The 16,818-nt window shown below is 60.9% G+C and overlaps 1 protein-coding gene across 3 annotated transcripts in view; it reads left to right on the plus strand.

Annotated features, from left to right (window-relative positions):
- BAIAP2 (BAR/IMD domain containing adaptor protein 2) overlaps positions 1-16,032 on the plus strand; it is a 70,246-nt gene extending 54,214 nt beyond the window's left edge. The window contains exons 8-15 of one of the 3 annotated variants that reach the window (XM_082680027.1): positions 1,286-1,510; positions 1,692-1,893; positions 2,536-2,737; positions 3,694-3,762; positions 4,174-4,336; positions 6,172-6,206; positions 8,894-8,941; positions 14,388-16,032. In XM_082680027.1, the coding sequence (XP_082536153.1) occupies positions 1,286-1,510; positions 1,692-1,893; positions 2,536-2,737; positions 3,694-3,762; positions 4,174-4,336; positions 6,172-6,206; positions 8,894-8,921 (924 nt within the window). In that variant the 3' untranslated portion in view covers positions 8,922-8,941; positions 14,388-16,032. Of the gene's footprint in view, positions 1-1,285; positions 1,511-1,691; positions 1,894-2,535; positions 2,738-3,693; positions 3,763-4,173; positions 4,337-6,171; positions 6,207-6,959; positions 8,855-8,893; positions 8,942-14,387 lie in introns of those variants that run through there. The other 2 variants (XM_082680025.1, XM_082680026.1) reach the window with 2 other exon arrangements.
- Positions 16,033-16,818: the final 786 nt, after the last annotated feature.

Consider the following 16,818-nt stretch of genomic DNA (forward strand, 5'->3'; position numbering starts at 1 on the left):
CAGATGGGTAAACCAACGGACGTGGCTGTGTTCCAGTCAAACCTTGTTCACAGACGAGCAGCCAGCCCTCGGGTGGTTGTTTGTTGGCCCCTGGTTTAAACCAACAGGTGGTAGAGGGGGCCACGGCCTGCTCCAAAGGGCTGTTTGTCCAGCAACCTCCAGTTTCCCCATGTGGGCGCCACCTCCCTGCCCCAGACACAGGTCAAAAGAAGTGGGAAGAGAGACTTCCCTGGCGGTCCAGTGGTTAAGACACGGCGCTTCCATTGCAGGGGGTGCAGGTTCAGTCCCCGGTCAGGGAACTAAGATCCCTCATGCTGCGCAGCACTGCCAAAAAATGGGGGGGGAAAAAGTGGGAAGATAAGTGAGGAGAGACAGTGAGGGCTGGACAGACCCTTCCGAGGTCCTGGAGACCGTGACTGCCCCAAGCTGGGGGGCAGCTCCACCCAGGGGGGGTCTGGGGTCTGCAGTGGAACATGGGTTGTGTCACCTGTTGCAGGTAGGGTAGCCCACTTTGGTCAGAGGCCCAGGAGAGGGGGAGGGCACAGCTGCACCCCAGGCCCTGAGTGTGTCCGTGTCGTGGACACAGGGCCCCTGAATGGGCTGCAGGGAATCTCAGGCTGGTGTCTCACTCTGGCTGCACCCCCATCCTGGGGCCCCGGTCAGGCCTGTGGCTTCCTCATCCTTTGTCAGGCCCTGTGCTCTTCTGGCTAGCTGTGTCCTGGGCAGGCCCTGGTGCACACTGGAGGGACAGCTGGGCTTGTGGGCCCCTGGGTGGTGCCCTGATCGTAGCTGGGCTTTGGGCAGCTCTGTCCCTTCCCCACGGTCTCCTCTGTCCCTGCGAGGTTTCCTGGCCCTCAAGTCTGCCCAAGTGGCGCTCTTCCTAGTATCTCATGGTTTGCCCACAAAGGGCCTTTCTGTTCCGTGGCTGACCACTTGAGCACCTGTCCATTTCAGCTCCCTCGGGCCCCTGGGGAGGCCCGCCCTGATCAGGCCTTGGTTTGCTCTCACTCCTGAGGGTCCCTCGACTGCACAGCTCACTGCATCTTCTCAGCCCCTTTCCTAGGTCGGGGGTCAGGGACTTACAGGTGGCTCATCTGGCTGTAAGGTACCCACCTGGTGAAGAGCAGCCCTAGCCAGGTGTGCCCCTCCCGGGGTGCCAGGCGGGAGCCGGGGGCTGCATCAGTGAGGCCGGCAGCAGGCCCTGGGCTCCCCCAGCCCTGCGGGCAGGCTATAGGAGCCTGCGGCCGGCCCTCATTGCCACCCTGTTCGGCTTTCTCCGCTTCAGGGCAAGGAGCTGCTGGCACAGAAGCTGCCACTGTGGCAGCAGGCCTGTGCCGACCCCAACAAGATCCCAGACCGCGCCGTGCAGCTGATGCAGCAGATGGCCAGCAGCAATGGGTCTATACTCCCCAGCGGCCTGTCGGCCTCCAAGTCCAACCTGGTCATCTCAGACCCCATTCCGGGGGCCAAGCCCCTGCCGGTGCCCCCTGAGCTGGCCCCGTTTGTGGGGGTAAGTCCTTGCTCTGGAAAGCTTTATGGGGGTGTGGGGGGATGGCCCCCCTTGGCACCAACGGTTGGCATCCCGTAGCAGCTGGGGTGCGCCCCTGCTGGGGGCAAGGGGTTCTCCACACTGGCCTCACCCGGGCCGGGCCCTCCTGCCACACCGCCCCCATGCCGCCTCTTCCCGACAGCGGTTGTCTGCCCAGGAGAACACGCCGGTCATGAATGGCGTCTCAGGCCCCGACAACGAGGACTACAACCCCTGGGCTGACCGCAAGGCCGCCCAGCCCAAGTCCACATCTCCTCCGCAGTCTCAGAGCAAGCTGAGCGACTCCTACTCCAACACGCTTCCTGTGCGCAAGAGCGTGGCCCCCAAGAACAGCTACGCCACCAGTAAGAGCTCCGCTGGGGCCCCGGCCCTGCCCGTAGTAGTAACATCACACCTGAGGGGAGGCTGGGGAGGTCCAGAGGCTCGCAAGTGTGCATGCCTGTGTGCAGCACCCCGGGGGCCCCTTTGAGATTGCCTTCCTGGACCCTTGGGCTTGGCCAGGCTCCCCCATTAAGTGAACATGATAGGGTGGGGCAGTGTGGGGACGCCAGCAGCTCAGCTGGTGACAGGAGCAGGTGGATGACGCTGGGGAGGGCTTTGCTGACTGTGGCACAGGTTCCCGCCCTCCCACGTCTGCCGTGGTCGGCACTCTCCCTCCTGCAGCCCCACCGGTGGCCTCGGCCCGTGAGGGTCTCCTGAGTAGCAGATGGGAAAGCTGAGGCTCAGGCCCAGAGAATTGCCCCCGCTGATGAGTGGCAGGTCAGAGGCTGAATCCACACGCACCCCAGCTCCCGGCCCTTCCGCAGTGTGAGCCACGCAGCCCTGGAGGCCTGGTAGTCGCCCATCAGGATGGACAGTCCACCTCCAGGCCCACCTGGGGCCTCCTAGCCGCTCACCATCGGGCAGCTGAGCTGACGGGAGGGTGACCGTGCCCTTACCCGCTCGGGGCAGAGATCCCCCTCACACCTGTCCTGTCGTCCCGGCAGCCGAGAACAAGACCCTGCCCCGCTCGAGCTCCATGGCAGCTGGTCTGGAGCGCAATGGCCGTATGCGGGTGAAGGCCATTTTCTCCCACGCGGCTGGGGACAACAGCACCCTACTGAGCTTCAAGGAGGGCGACTTCATCACCCTGCTGGTGCCTGAGGCCCGTGACGGTTGGCACTATGGCGAGAGCGAGAAGACCAAGATGTGAGTCCTGTGTGGGCAGTGGGAACCTCGGCCTCATGACCTGGTCCTCAGACGTCCTGATTCTGGGCTCTGGGTCCTCCTTTGAACTGATGGTCCAGGTCCCACGCTTCTGTTGGGAGGGACAGATGTAGCCGAGGGCCCCCCACCGTCCCTCACTTCCACATCCCCTGACCTAGCCCATCATCCCACGTGTGCCCTCCCAGTCAGCAGAGGCCAGCCTTCCACCCCAAAACCTTTCCGTGCATGTGAGCAGCCCTCGCGCTGGGGTTCTAGAAGTGGCCTTGAGCCGGATGGGCCGCGCCGTCACGGCTTAATTGAACGCCTGTTGCCAAGAGGCTGTGCCAACGCCTGGCTCTTGTTCAGCCAGGGCCCGCCCAGGTCAGGGGCTGTCCCGTCCCACCTGCACGCTTCACACCCCACTCCACCGCCACCACCATTGTCTGCATGCGTCTGTCCGCCGGGTGAGAGACCCCTGCCCCGGGGCAGAAGCAGCCTGCCTTAGCCGGGAGGAAGATGCTGCGCGGAGCCTGGCTCTGGCCCACTGGCAGCCGCTACCCTTGAGGGGCAGCTCTGAGGAGCGGGGGCACCGGCAGGGCACCCGCATCCCCAACACCACACCTGCCTCCCCCAGGCAGCCTCTCACGTTGGTGCCGTGGTTCTGTGTGGCCAGTTGGGGCTCCGCCCAGCTGGGCCACGTGGCAGGAAACCAGCCCTGTTTGTTGAAGAAGTAAGAGCCCTGCTTGGGTCCTGGCACCTTCCCTCACCCCCAGCCTGGCTCCCGTCCGGAGCAGGGCAGTTCCGAGCTGGATGCATGCCCCGCGTGGGTGCTGCGGTCTCTTGGTCTCCCTGGAGCGCGCACACGTGTTCCCTCAGGTGCAGCCAGGTCGGGGAATGGGTGGGACTTGGCGCCGGAACGCAGAGGCCCTGGCACACTCTGACAGGGTCTGCTCTTCCAGGCGGGGCTGGTTTCCCTTCTCCTATACCCGGGTCCTGGACGGCGACGGCGGTGACAGATTGCACATGAGGTGAGCATGCCGACAGGGGCAGGTGGCCCATAGCTCTGGGAAGGGGCTGCGCCTTTGAGGCCCTAGGGTGCAGGGGTGCGGAGGTGCTCTGAGGGCGGCGTCTGAGAGCCCCGGGGGTCGCTGCCAGCTGTGGGGGGCGGGGTGGGGGCCCCGTGAGCCCCCCAGGTCCCTCTGGCCCTCGGGAAAGCAGGAGACTCGCTGCGGGAGCCAGCAACGGGCTGAGCGGCTGCCGTAGGGCTCGGCTCCCCTCCCGCCTGCACGCTTCACACCCCGCTCCTAGGAGGGGGCTGGCCGACCGGGGCGGCGTGGCTGCACCCCAGGCCCCAGAGAGCAGCCTCTCGTTCCGCCTCCCTTGCGGGGCCCGGCGAGGTGGGGGGCCCGAGCTGACGGCCCTGTGCCACGTCCCCACAGCCTGCAGCAGGGGAAGAGCAGCAGCACGGGCAACCTCCTGGACAAGGAAGACCTGGCGCTCCCGCCCCCCGACTACGGCACATCGTCCCGGGCCTTCCCTGCCCAGACGGCCGGCCCTTTCAAGCAGAGGCCCTACAGCGTGGCCATGCCTGCCTTCTCCCAGGTGAGCTGGGGGCCTTGGCAGGGGCCGTTGATGGGTGGGCTCGGCTGCAGTCCTGTGTTGGCACCTCCACTGGAAGGCCGTGGGCTCGGGGGTCTGGGCCTGGCATCTGCACCCCTGCTGTGGCCACCTCAGGGGGCACAGCCAGACGTCCTCTATAGTCTCAGGGCTCTAGAGAAGGCACGGCGGCCCCTGTGCCTGCCCTTCCCTCGGGCTCGGGTGCTGCCGGCCTTGAGACTGCACTGGACGCTGCCTCTCGGGAGGAGCCCCTTCCCTGAGAGCCGTGGGGCTCCTGCCATCATGGGTCCGAGTGCAGACGAGTGCCTGCCACTCAGGGCCTGAGACGTGGCCGGAACCTTCTAGTTAGTGTGTTTCTGGGGCCCTTAGGAGGCAGGGCCGGGCACGTGAGGTCAGGCCACCTGGTACCAGGCGACCAGAGGCAGAAGACTGAGGCTTGGGTCCCCGGTGGATCCCCTGATGGATCCCCCGTGTGCCTGGCGGTCTTGAGGTCAAGGCGGGGCTGGGGTGTGAGTGTGGACGGTGCTGCACAGCTCTGCTGGGGAAGCTCGTGGGGTGGAGGGGGCCCAGGCTTCCAGGACGTTCATCTGCTGTGGCTGCGTGGTAGGCGGGGGCCAGCAGCTCTGTTCCGGTGCCGCTCTCTAGGGCAGGGCCTCCCTCGGTTTGGGGGTTGGGGGGCCCAGGCAGAGGGGAGAGAAGAGAAGAGAACTCAGGTTTCTCTAGGGTTTGAGCAGCCAGAGAGTTGACCCAACAGCTGGGGCTCCCATATTGACAGTGTGATGTCAGAAGTGGGTGAGGCAGGGAAGGGCTCTGGGTGCGTGGTGGCCGACTCTCCCTTCCAGCTGTCCCTGTCCTGTCCTCGGCCACCTCTCCTTCCTGTGAGGAGGGCTCAGCTGGCATATGCTGTGTGAGTTGTCGAGGGTGGAGGGAGCCGTCTTCAGGGAATTGACGGCTCAGGCAGAGTGAACACGTGATTCGAGACAGCTTAAGTGGTGAGAGGGGCAAGGCCGAGGTGGTGTGGCCGGACCCTTGGATGGAACCTTTCAGAGAAGGTGATGTTGGGACCAGTGGCCAGGGCAAGCAGCAGGGAGGGAGAGGCTGATCCCACCTTGGGAGAGACGTGGCGCCTCGGGGGGCCACAGGGCCAGGCTGCGGAGCAGTGAGACACTTCAGTCCCTCTGCAGCCTCACCCAGGCCTCGGCTGGCCTGGCCTGGAGAGGTCTGACCACTGCTTGTTGCTCTCGCTTCCTGGTTGCTGGTTTTGGTTTTGATGCTTAGAGAGCTGAGGAGGGTGTCCCCAGTACCCCTCAATGGCTTTGGGGCGGCAGCTGCTTCAGGGCCAGGAAGCTGCAGCTGGGTGTGGGGCGCTCAGGGGCCGGCACAGGCGTGCATGAGGCAGGCGTGCGGGTGACCTTCGGTGCAGCCGCCCTCCCCACGCCAGCCTCCGCCAGCCTGGCTTCCCCGATGCCCCACCGTCAGTGGTTTCAGCCTCTGGGTTCCCCAGGAAGCCCTCACTTGCCAGGTGTTCCTACCATGTGACCTGCAGGGCCTAAGAGCCATAGGGAACATGGGTTGGAAGGGCGTCATCAGGTGATCTGTCTTGTGTGTGCCCGGGAGCGTGAGCTCACCGTCGGCCGCTGGCCAGATAAGGAGACATCCCTGTGAATTGGGGAGGTCACTGCTCAGGAGGGGAGGAGCCCCTTCATGTCCTCAGCTGCAGGCAGCACTGCACACCCTGGGGTTAGGAGGGGACCCTGCCCTGCAGATCTGGCCTCACCCCCTGAACCCCAGCCTGACCTGTTTCTTCCTTTCCTCCCCAGGGTTTGGATGATTACGGAGCACGGGCCGTGAGCAGGTAAGGGGTTTTGAGACTCGTCTTGGGGAGCTGTGGGTTTTGGGGAGCTGTCCCACCGGAGGCTGGAGTTGGGTGTCTCCCCTCCCAGGCCTGCTCTGTTGGGGCCTGGCTGGAGACCATGGTGTCGCCACTCTTGAGTCAGTGAGCGGGGCCCAGGGTGCCTGTTCTCTGCCCCTCACCGCGTTGTGCCTTCCCCCAGTCCGCTCTGTAGGGCAGGGCCCTCGGTGCAGGATGCCCTGTCCCCTGGCAGTAGCTCAGGGTCCCCAGATAACGCCGAGTGGGGGAAGCAGCCCCTCCTGGAGCTGCCTTCATGCTCCCCTTGCGGGCAGGTGGGTGGGTTGGAGCAAGCCGGGCCTGGCCCTGTGCCCAGGCCGGAGTCAGGGACCCACTGCAGCCACTACTGGGGCTCCCATTCTTTCCTGGTGGGGCCCTCGGGCTGCCCACAGCCGCAGCATGACCCCCTCACCTGGTGGTTTTGTGGCCCTGCTCTTTCCTGGCGTCCACACCTGCTTGTCCAGACCTCGGCCAGGAGGGGGGCCCGCCCCTGGGCTCGTCTCCCCGGAACCAGCCCAGGCCGGTGCAGATGGCTCAGGGCTGCAGCCTCCTGAACCCCTGACCCGGCCGCAGCCCTTGTCCAGGCTCTGGGGGTCTCCTGTCACCACTCCCCCAGGGCCGGTGGCCAGTCGCGCGGCTGGGAGGGCAGCTGCGGGGGAGGTGTGCGGCCCGGCAGCTGTCCTGTGCTTTGTTTCACAGCGGCAGTGGCACGCTGGTGTCCACAGTGTGAGGACGCTGACCCCGGGCAGCTGCTGCTCAGAAGAGCTTCCGCCGTCTCCCCACCCCCCCCCACCCCGGTCTGTCTGGTCTCCATCGGTTTCCTCCTCGGCTCTCGTTGGTTTCTTCCTGGGTTGTTTCTCTTTCCCACTTGCCCCCTCACCCCTGCCTTTTGGTTCGTGACCCCAGACTCTGTGATCCCCCAGGGTCCATGGTGCTGCCCCATCTCCGCTCCCTGTGTTTACACGCCCCCACCCGTGTGTTGGGACCTGCCGCTGGGCAGCGCGGGCGGGGTGTCCTCGCCGCTACTCCCCATCCGCCGTATTCATGACACGCTGTCCCTCTTTGAAGGCTCACCGTGAGCCAGGTCTAAAAAGTTTGAAGAAAAAGAAAAATCTTTAAAAAACAAAAAAACAAAAAGATAAAAAACAGGAAAAGGACTTTTTTTTCCTGAAAAACAAAAAACAGATATGCATGGACTCCGGTGTACGTACTGTTATCTCTGCATCTGACCCCCCAGCACACGCTGGCACCTGTGTCAGGAGAGGGAGGGTGCTGGGGGCTCCACAAGGCTTGTGGCCCCGGGGGCATCCTTCCAGGCCGCATCCAGAGAAGGGCTCGGGCTGAGCCGGGGGGCCTCCTGAGGAAGCTGGCCGCTCCTGTGAGGGAGGCCGCAGCCCCCAGCCCTGCCTGCCCGCCAGGCCGGGCTCCTGACCGCTTCCCTGTCCCGGACGCCATTGGACGATGTACAGACCAGAGCACGGCGCCAGCCTCGGGGCGCCGTGACCGCACAGTGCACTGGCGGGGAGGGGGACCGGCCGCACTCGGACATTCCAAAGACTTCCAGAGACCACCCCCAACCCCACGTGTTCTGGAAATCATTTCTTTAACCAGCCTGTGAAGGAGTGAGGGCGGCTCTGGGCGCTACACCCCTGCACCTGCCGTCGGGGAGCAGGCAGTCCCTGCCCAGTCCTCCCTAAACGCTCTCGTCTCTCTGTGTGTCTTGGTGACTTCAGAAACAGACATGCTGGACTGAGTGGCTGGCTACTGGTATTGCCTCTTCACGCCTTGAATCTGGGAAGTGAGCGAGGGCGCAGCCGCTCCGTCCTTCCCGCCACGGGAGCCCCCGTGAAGCTGTGGACGCTCCTTTTTTTGATGTGATTTAGCAAAACCCTCCCACCCCCTCCCGTGGACTAGAACATGGCTGGTAGCATTTGTGAGAGAAGCAGCTCAAGACGCAGACAGACCCTGTTTTATAATTAAGGAAAAAACAAAGCCAGAACATGGACCTTTGTAAAAAGAGCCTTCTATGTTGGTGTTCTAATTTTGCTAAAAGATCTCAAATCCAGGGGATTCCATGCTCAATGGATGAATGTAGACACAAAACCGCAAAACTTGTATGAAGATGTAAAGTGCTGAAAATATTTTTCCTGTTTCCTTTCGTCTTTTTTTTTTTTTTTAATCTGAATTGTGCCCTGTACTGCAGTTGTTTGAATAAAAGTTTTATTTATTGCATCGAGTTGGGTGTGGCGCCTCCTTCCAGCCCCTCTGCGTGTGTCCGGGCCACGTGCAAAGCCTGGCCTCCTCGCCGACAGAGTGACCAAGGTGCAGAGCGTGCCAGGCCACACTGCTCTCCCTGGGGGCGCCTGGGGAGGCCCGCACCCTGGGGGAGAGCCACGTGGGCCTGATCCAGGGACGCCCTGCTTGAGCTGCTCCTTGGAGCTGCCTCCCTGCAGACCCCTCCCGCGGGCTGGAGAGCCAGCTCTGCCCTGTGGCTGGTGGTACATGCTCCCGGCAGCATATGCTAGCTGCCAGGCGTCCCCCCATCCTCCATCCGGCTTATGTCCCCTCGGAGTCCTCAGACCTCACTCCCACCTGCTCCACGTGCATCAACTGAGCCCTGTGTTTCCTTGCAGTGCCGATGTGGAAGTGGCCAGATTTTGAGCGGCCCCTGACTAGAGTTAGTAAGTTGCCCTGGTTTTCTTATGCTGGGGTCCGAGGGTCTGCTGAGCCTGCGTCTGCTCTCGGCTCTGGGTCTTTGCCTCCCTGGACCTCTCCTTGGGCTCTCGGATTTCCTCCCTCTGGAAGCTTGCGGGTCTGTCCTGGCCCTCTTGTCTGGGTTCCCTGTTGCTTCTGCTGGGTGCTTTGGCCATAATCGGGGTGAAGCCTGGTGATCAGCTGCGAGGCTGGCTTTGGGCTCCTTCGGCTGAGTGCCCCTCAGACCGGTCCCTGAGCGTGGGTCTGAGCCCGGCCTGGCTGGCTCCTGGGTTGGTGAGTATCGCAGCCCCTCGAGGGCTGGGGAGACCAGGATGGGTGTGGGGATAGCGCCATGGCCTGTGCCCAGGTGAGAGCCACAGGCACGCGGGAGCAGCAGCATGCATCTGCCCCGCAGGGGATGAGCAGATGCAGTGGCCCCGTTCTGCGCAGGCTCAGCTGCTGTCTGCCCCGACATGGCTCCAGGGGGCTACTCCAGGCTTCCAGAGCAGGCCCCAGGGGCCTCCTCCATCTCTCAACTGGTGATGGTCCCTTCCCCTGTGCCCTTGGAAAGCAAGCGCCAACAGCTGGGGTGGGGCGTGCAGGGGGAGCCCACTGCTCTGGGCTCCTGTGCCTGGGTCTGGGCAGCACTGCTGCCCCTCTGCCCCACCCCAGCCCTGTCACTGAGAAGTCTGCTGCGCGAAGCTGGCACGTGGGCCCTTTACAAAGATGGTCATCACTTCACCTCCTTGGGTGTCATGGAGATGCCATCCTCCCTCCCTGTGGGCAGCAGGTCCTGGACTCTCCCTCTCCCTCCTTCACTGCCTTTCTTGGGTTTTTTTTTGGTGTGTGTGTTTGTTTGTTTAGGCCACACTGCGTGGCTTGTGGGATCTTAGTTCCCTGACCAGGGATCAAACCCGGGCCCCCAGCAGTGGAAGCGCAGAGCCCTAACCACTGGACTGCCAGGGTTTTTTATCTATATATATGTTTGTTTGTTTTTTCCTGCCTTTCTCTTGATGAGTTGCAGTGTGAGTTCTGGAAAACTCTAGAGACAAGTGCTCCTGAAATTGGGGGATGGGAGAAATGACTTTGACCCTGGCTCAGCAGTGGGTGACCTGGGCCACTCTCCTCCCCTGCATCTATCCCTCTTCTTCCGAGATGCTTTGAGACACCTGCATCTCCCGCCCCCACCTCTGCTGCCCTCGTGGTCCCTCTGAGCTGGTGGAGCCCAGCTGATCTCACCCACTGGAGGTACTGGAAGGGGGTGAAGGCTCAGGGAGGCTCGTATGGCCTCTGCCTAGAACCCCACCCCTGGATGGAGGGCAGAGCCCCAGGGGCACGGCGGGCGGGGGTGCACTCATCTCTGGGAGCTCACAGCACGGCGGCCGCAGGGTCTGCCTGTCCTGATGATCCTACCAGGTGCGGGGGTGTCACAGGCCACCTCTGGTTGGTTGAGGGACGTTGCTCAACTTTGCCAGAGCTCACAGCCCTGGGAGGAGGGCCGGGGAGGAGAACGACTCAAGTCCAGAAGGGCCGACGTTCTGAAGTTGTGCCACGTTTTAAGAGGAAAACGTGGAGGAAGTTGAAATCTATGCTGTGACTGCTCTTCGCTCCTTCTCTGCCCCGGAGTCACCACAGGACACAAGCCACGCTTCGTGCTGACCGGGCTGTTCTCAGAACCACCCCCTTTCTTATTCAAGAAGTGGATTCAGAAGATAACCGAAGGTGATTCCACCAAATCCTCAGTGACGAATGTTTCATGAGCCTGGACCCGAATGCTGCTTGGCTGCAGGGGTCCCACCTCGTCAGGCTGTGGGGGTCTGCAGAGGACTGGGTGGTGGGGACAGCCATTCCTGGCGGGGGGCCTGGCTCATGCCTCCCTTCACCATGCCCGGGACTTCAGGCCTGCCCCCCGGAGGATACAAATCCATTCCGTATAAAAGCTACCGGCTGTCCCTGTGTCCCTGCTCAGGAGGGGGACAGAGCCCAGCCACCAGTCGGGCACCTGAGTGCCTGGTGGCCCTGCCTGGGGAGGGGCCCTGGCATCCTGACAGCACTGGCTCTCGCATACTCCAGCGTCTCCCATTTGGGTCAAGAAGAGCTTGTTCTGTGTCTGGGTGGTCGTCTGTTGATTGGCCCCGGCGTCCACCCCTGGGCAGTGACGGACGTCTGCAGGACAGCAGGATCAGCAGTGCCTCAGGTCCAAATCTTGTCATGTTTTGTCATCCCAGTGTTGACCCAAGTCCCTCACCTGGGGTCACTCAGGTGCCCTCCCCGGGGGTAGCTCTTAAGCCTGTTCTTTCACAGAACATCCCAGAAGGTGGTGAGCACCCAAGGGGACCTCACACTTCCTCTGATGCTGAAGGGTGGGAGTGTCCCACCCAGGGGTCTCTGGCTGGGGCTGCAGGAGGGAGTCGCTCCAGAGGTCTGGAGTGATTACAGCTGCCACCTCCTTCCTCAGAACCTGCAGTGTGGACAGCACATGCTTCTTCCATGGTCACACTGTTTTGGGGGACGGTGTGGGTCAGAGGCCAGACACCCTCTTCAGGGAGGTCTTCCTGGTTCAGGTGGTAGTGTGGGTTTGCCACTGACCCTTTTTTTTTAATTGAAGTATAGTTGATTTACAATGTTGTGTTAATTTCTGCCATATAGCAAAGTGATTCAGTTATACCCATATATATTCTTTTTTATATTCTTTTCCATTATGGTTTATCACAGGATACACTGAATGTAATTTCCTGTGCTATACGGTAGGACCTTGTTTACCCATTCTATATATAATAGTTTTCATTTGCTAATCCCAAACTCCCAATCCACCCCTCCCCACCCCTCTTCCTCCTTGGCAACCACAAGTCTGTTTTCTATGTCTGTGAGTCTGTTTTGTAGATAAGTTCATTTGTATAATTTTTTTAGATTTTATATATGTGATATCATGTGCTATTAGCCATTCTTCACTTAGTATGAGAATCTCTAGGTCTATTCATGTTGCTGCAAATGGCATTATTTCATTCTTTTTTATGCCTAATATTCCATTGTGTATATACCACATCTTTATTCATTTATCTGTCAGTGGACATTTAGGTTGTTTCCATGTCTTGGCTAGTGTGAATAGTGCTGCTGTGAACATAGGGGTGCATGGATCTTTTTGAATTAGTTTCATCTGGATCACATGGCAACTCTAGTTTTGGGGGGAACCTCCAGACTCTTTTCCATAGTGCCTGCACCAATCTCCCACCAACAGTGTAGGGAGGTTCCCTTTTCTCCACACCCTCTCCAGCATTTGTAATTTGTAGACTTCTTAATGATGGCCATTCTGACCAGTGTGAGGTGGCACCTCATTGTAGTCTTGATTTGCATTTCTCTAATAATTAGCAATGTTGAGCATCTTTTCATATGCATGTTGGCCATCTGTATGTCTTCTTTGGACAAATGTCTAGTTAGGTCTTCTGCCCATTTTTCGATTGGGTTGTTTGGTTTTTTGTTGTTGAGAGGTATGAGCTGTTTGTATATTTTGGAAATTAAGTCCTTGTCAGTTGCTTCATTTGCAAATATTTTCTCCCAATCTGTAGGCCGTCTTTTTGTTTGTTTACGGTTTCCTTTGCTGTGCAAAAGCTTGTAAGTTTGATTAGGTCCCATTTGTTTATTTTTGCTTTTGTTTTTATTGCCTTGGGAGACTGACCTAAGAAAACACTGGTACGATTTACGTCAGAGAATGTTTTGCCTATGTTTTCTTCTAGGAGTGTTATGGTGTCATGTCTTATATTTAAGTCTATAAGCCATTTTGAGTTTAGTTTTGTATATGGTTTGAGGGTGTGTTGTAACTTCGTTGATTTACACGTGGCTGGTCACTGACCCTTTCTGATGAGAATGTAGGTGCGTCAGGACACACCCGGCTGGAACTCCCTTTTGCCCCTGGCTCTGGTCAGCACAGGTGCCATCCTCCCTTCTCTGGGTCCCTTCCCCTGCTGGGTCCCCGACTCTGGATGGACAAACCTGCCCCGTTTCCAGCCCCACAAGACCCCCCGCCATGACCCTGGCTGCAGACTGCCAAGGGCATGGAGCCCTCCTCTAGGACAAGAGTCCAGTCAAGGCGGCCGCCCCCGTGGCTGCCCCGCATCCTCCGTCCCAGGGCAGATGACGCTGGTCACAGCAGAACCTCGGTTTCAGAACCTCCAGGCTGCCCCTGCCTGGGGCCAGTGGGGCTGAAGCACATCTGCTCAGACCCAAGCCTGGGAGGCCAGAGAGGACCTGAATGAGGGAGACTGAGGCCCCGCCGGCTGGAAGGGCCTTTCATCAGGTGCAGATGTTCCGAGGCAGGGGTGGAACGGCTGCGGGTGCTGCCAACTGTCAGGCAGCATCTTGGAGATGCAGATCAGTCTCCTCTCACTAGTTCATCCTTTGGACTCAGTTGTTCAAAGTGCCTCCGTGTTTTAGAAAATGCCAGGTCCTCAGGCAAACACAGGGTTGCCCACCCCACGTTCTATCTTCCTGGGCACCTGGACAGAGCGCCCACCCAGCTCCTGTGGACGCCCAGCCATGTCAGAGGCCACTCCCGCCCCAGGTAACGGCTCCCGTTCAGGCCGAGCCCTCCGTGTCCCACGTGCCATCCGTGCTGTCACCCTTGGGACTGCCTGACGTCCCCTGGCCTGCTCTCCTGTGCCGTCTCCACCTGGGCAGGTCCTCGGAGCCCGCCGAGGAGGAGAGGCCTCCGTGAGCACGAGGCCAGGTGCCAGCCCCACCCTGCGCTCATCTCGTTCCATCTCAGCCCCTTGTCTGGTGCGTCTGTCTGTCTGTCAGCCGCAGCCTCGGCACGCAGGGGCAGGCACGGCTCCTCTCTGAGGAGGCGGTCAGCCCCTCCGCAGGGGCTGCGGGCGTCCACTCCTACCAGCCCCGTTGTCGCTGGGGTGCCTGCGCCTCGTGTCTGTCATGTCGGCATGGGACGGGCCACTCTCTGGGCCCCCAGGATGCATGGGCTGGGCTTGTGCGCTCTGCTGAGCTGTGGCTCTATGTGTCAACAGCTGTGTCCTTGCAGATGGGCTCAGCTGCTGCTCCCGGGCAGGTGGCGGGGGCGCTTGGCCTTAGGGGGCGGTGCACCGAGCTCGGGTGCGGCTCATGTGGGGCTGCCTCAGGTTGCAGAGAAAGGACCAGGGCTGATGTGGCGGGGCCCCCCCATGCCCACCCACCCTGCCTGTGGGAGGGTTGACGGTTTGAGGTGGGGCACCTGGGGGGGGGTGAGCAGAGGGTGGCGCGCTGGGGCTTAGCTGGCCTTGCGGACAGCGCCCCTTTCTGGCTCTCCCCCGTGGCCTCTGCCACCCCCGGGCCCTGAGCTCAGAGGCTGGGCCATCGGGGTCCAGGTGGGTGCCGTCTGTAGCCACAGGGCGGCACTCAGCACCCCTCCCGAAAACCACTCAAACCACTCTTCTCTCCTCTTCTCAGGAATCCCTTCGCCAGCGTCCAGCTGAAGCCGACGGTGACCAATGACAGGTCTGCCCCACTCCTCAGCTGACGGCCACATCTGCACCCACTGCCTGTGGGGCTCCTCCTCCCACACCCTGACCTGTAACCTGTTTTGTTACAATCTGCTTGCTCCCCATTTAGAGAATTGTCTCCTTCCAAGCCCTTCTGCCCCCACCTCAATCTGGCCTGGGCTGGACCCCGGCTGTTCCTACAGGGTCAGGAGGTGGCATGGCCGTGGCCAAGGAGAGTGAGGGGAGCAGGGACCTGCTGCCTGGGCTGGGCGGCCAACCTTTTGAATCAGGCCCATCTGTCGTGTGGGCCAGGGAGCCCCCAAGGTGCAGGGAGGGCCATCGCATCAGCTTGTAGCTGTAAGGGGAGCCCCTGTCTGGTCAGTAATGAGGCCGCCCACCTGTAGTACGTGCCTGCGGTAGCAATGCAGGGGCAAGGGGAGGGAGGGGAGGGGAAGGGGAGAGCGAGGGCCGGCCTCCCTTCCTTGGATTTAGTATGAGCACAACTTCCTGGCAGACCCCTGATTGGGGCTTTGCTGGGTCTCCCCCCTGCCACTGGCAGTTTTGTGGGCCTCTCTGTCCCAGTTTCTCCCTGCCCACACCCTAACTAACTCCCATCCAGAACTGGCTGCAGGGCCCCCAGCTCTCCTCCCTGTCCCCAGGGTGGTCGGTGCTGTGGCCTGGCTCCCCAGGCTGTGTGCCATTGAGGGGGCCTACCCCAGGATTCCTGGGTGGGCCCCCTCAATGCTCTGGCTGTCTCCATATTTCAGCTGAAATATAAGATTTTAGAAGCTATCGGATCCATGCTGTTTGACATTTAAGGCTGAAATACAGCCGTGCTAATAACCACGTTGGTGACAGCAGTCCTTACCTCAGGAGACGTTCAGTTCCGGGCAGCGTTCGCTTGCTCCTCCCAGACCCTCCCAGGAGGGGCTCTGCGCACAGCCCAGAACACGAAGCACAGGGGGTGGGGCCCCAGAGGCTCTCACCTTGCAGAAGCTGGAGGCAGGCCAGGTGAGGCGAGGCAGGGTCCCAGGGCAGATGTTTGCGGTGGAGGGGCACAGAAGCCCCACCTCCTCACAACCCACCTTGCTCCCAGCTCACCGCCCCCTCACCCGGCCTCCCCGTGCTGAGGGACAGGGGCCACCCCTGGAGAGGCAGGAGGAAGAGCTTCCCGGAGAGGTTCCCTCTCACCCTTACCTAGGTAGGGCCAGCTTCCAGGCAGGAAGTGAGGGCTGCAGGCGTCAGTCCGCTGGCCCTGTTCTGGGAAGACACCCCAACCTGGGCACCCTAGGGGCCCAAGGCCACTGTGTCCCTCCACCAAGGTGTGCCAAGGACAGCTAGAGGAAGGGGTGGTCTCCCTCCTGCATCCCCCAGTGGTCAGAAGGGACTATAGGGACCCCACCCCAGCACAGCCCATGCCCCCTCCTGCCCAAGGCTTTATCTGCAGACTCCAAAAGAAAACACGCTTAGCATGAAGGCTTTTTTCCTTAGTTTTGATTTCTCTTAAAAAACAGACAAGAAAGGAACAAGACGATCATTGTACCAGCATCATAAGCCTCAAATAAACAAAAAACAAATTCAAAACAAGTCCCCACCCACACCCCCACCCCAAAAGCAACAATAAATTTTATGTCTCTTTGGCAACAATAACTTAAAAGCATCCCTCTTCCATCTGTTCTGACAACAGCGTTACAAAAATACCCCCTGTGCTGCCCTGCCCCACCCTCCCTCCCAGCTCCACCCCTTCCCACTGTCTCCATCCCTGCAGTAGGAACCCCCTGACACTGACCGTGGGGGGCAGCCGCCACTTTCCTTTGGCAGCTGGGCCGGGCTGGGCCCTACCTTGCAGAGGGGAGCCACAGACACCTCTAGACAGGGGCTGAAGCAGCAGGACTGCGACCTGAAAGCCCCCCATCTTTCGGGCTGCCCACCTCAGTCCCCTTGCAGGGCTCCAGTGGGACCCAGGCAGGAGCTGGCCCATACCCTGTGGGAAGGGAGAGCTTACGGTCTAACTGATTCAGTGAAGGGGAAACAGCCACAGACTTGGAGCGAGGACACACGAGCCCGGTGTCCTCTTCTTGCACTGAGCAAACCCTGAACCGGCAGAAGGAAGGGGCAAAGGGGGCAGGGAGAGGCCGTCCTAGCAGGCCTGTACCTGCCCTCTCACCTGGGGTGAGGACACAGCAGCCTGTAATACACCACAGGAACCTGTAGGCAGGGCGTGCGAGGGCCCCTGGCCTCAGAGGCCAAGCAGTCTTGACAGCAGGGGGCCGGGGGGGAGGGGGCAGCTTCAGGGTGAGGGGCGGCTGTAGGGCATCCCTAGGGCCTAGCAGCAAACCCAAGTGTCCAGGACAAATCCTGCCCCCAGGGCAGCACAGGGCTGGTGTGCACAGATGCTC

The sequence above is a fragment of the Grampus griseus genome (genome assembly GCF_964374135.1).
Source record: "Grampus griseus genome assembly, chromosome: 20".
In the NCBI taxonomy this organism is placed as follows: Eukaryota; Metazoa; Chordata; class Mammalia; order Artiodactyla; family Delphinidae; genus Grampus; species Grampus griseus.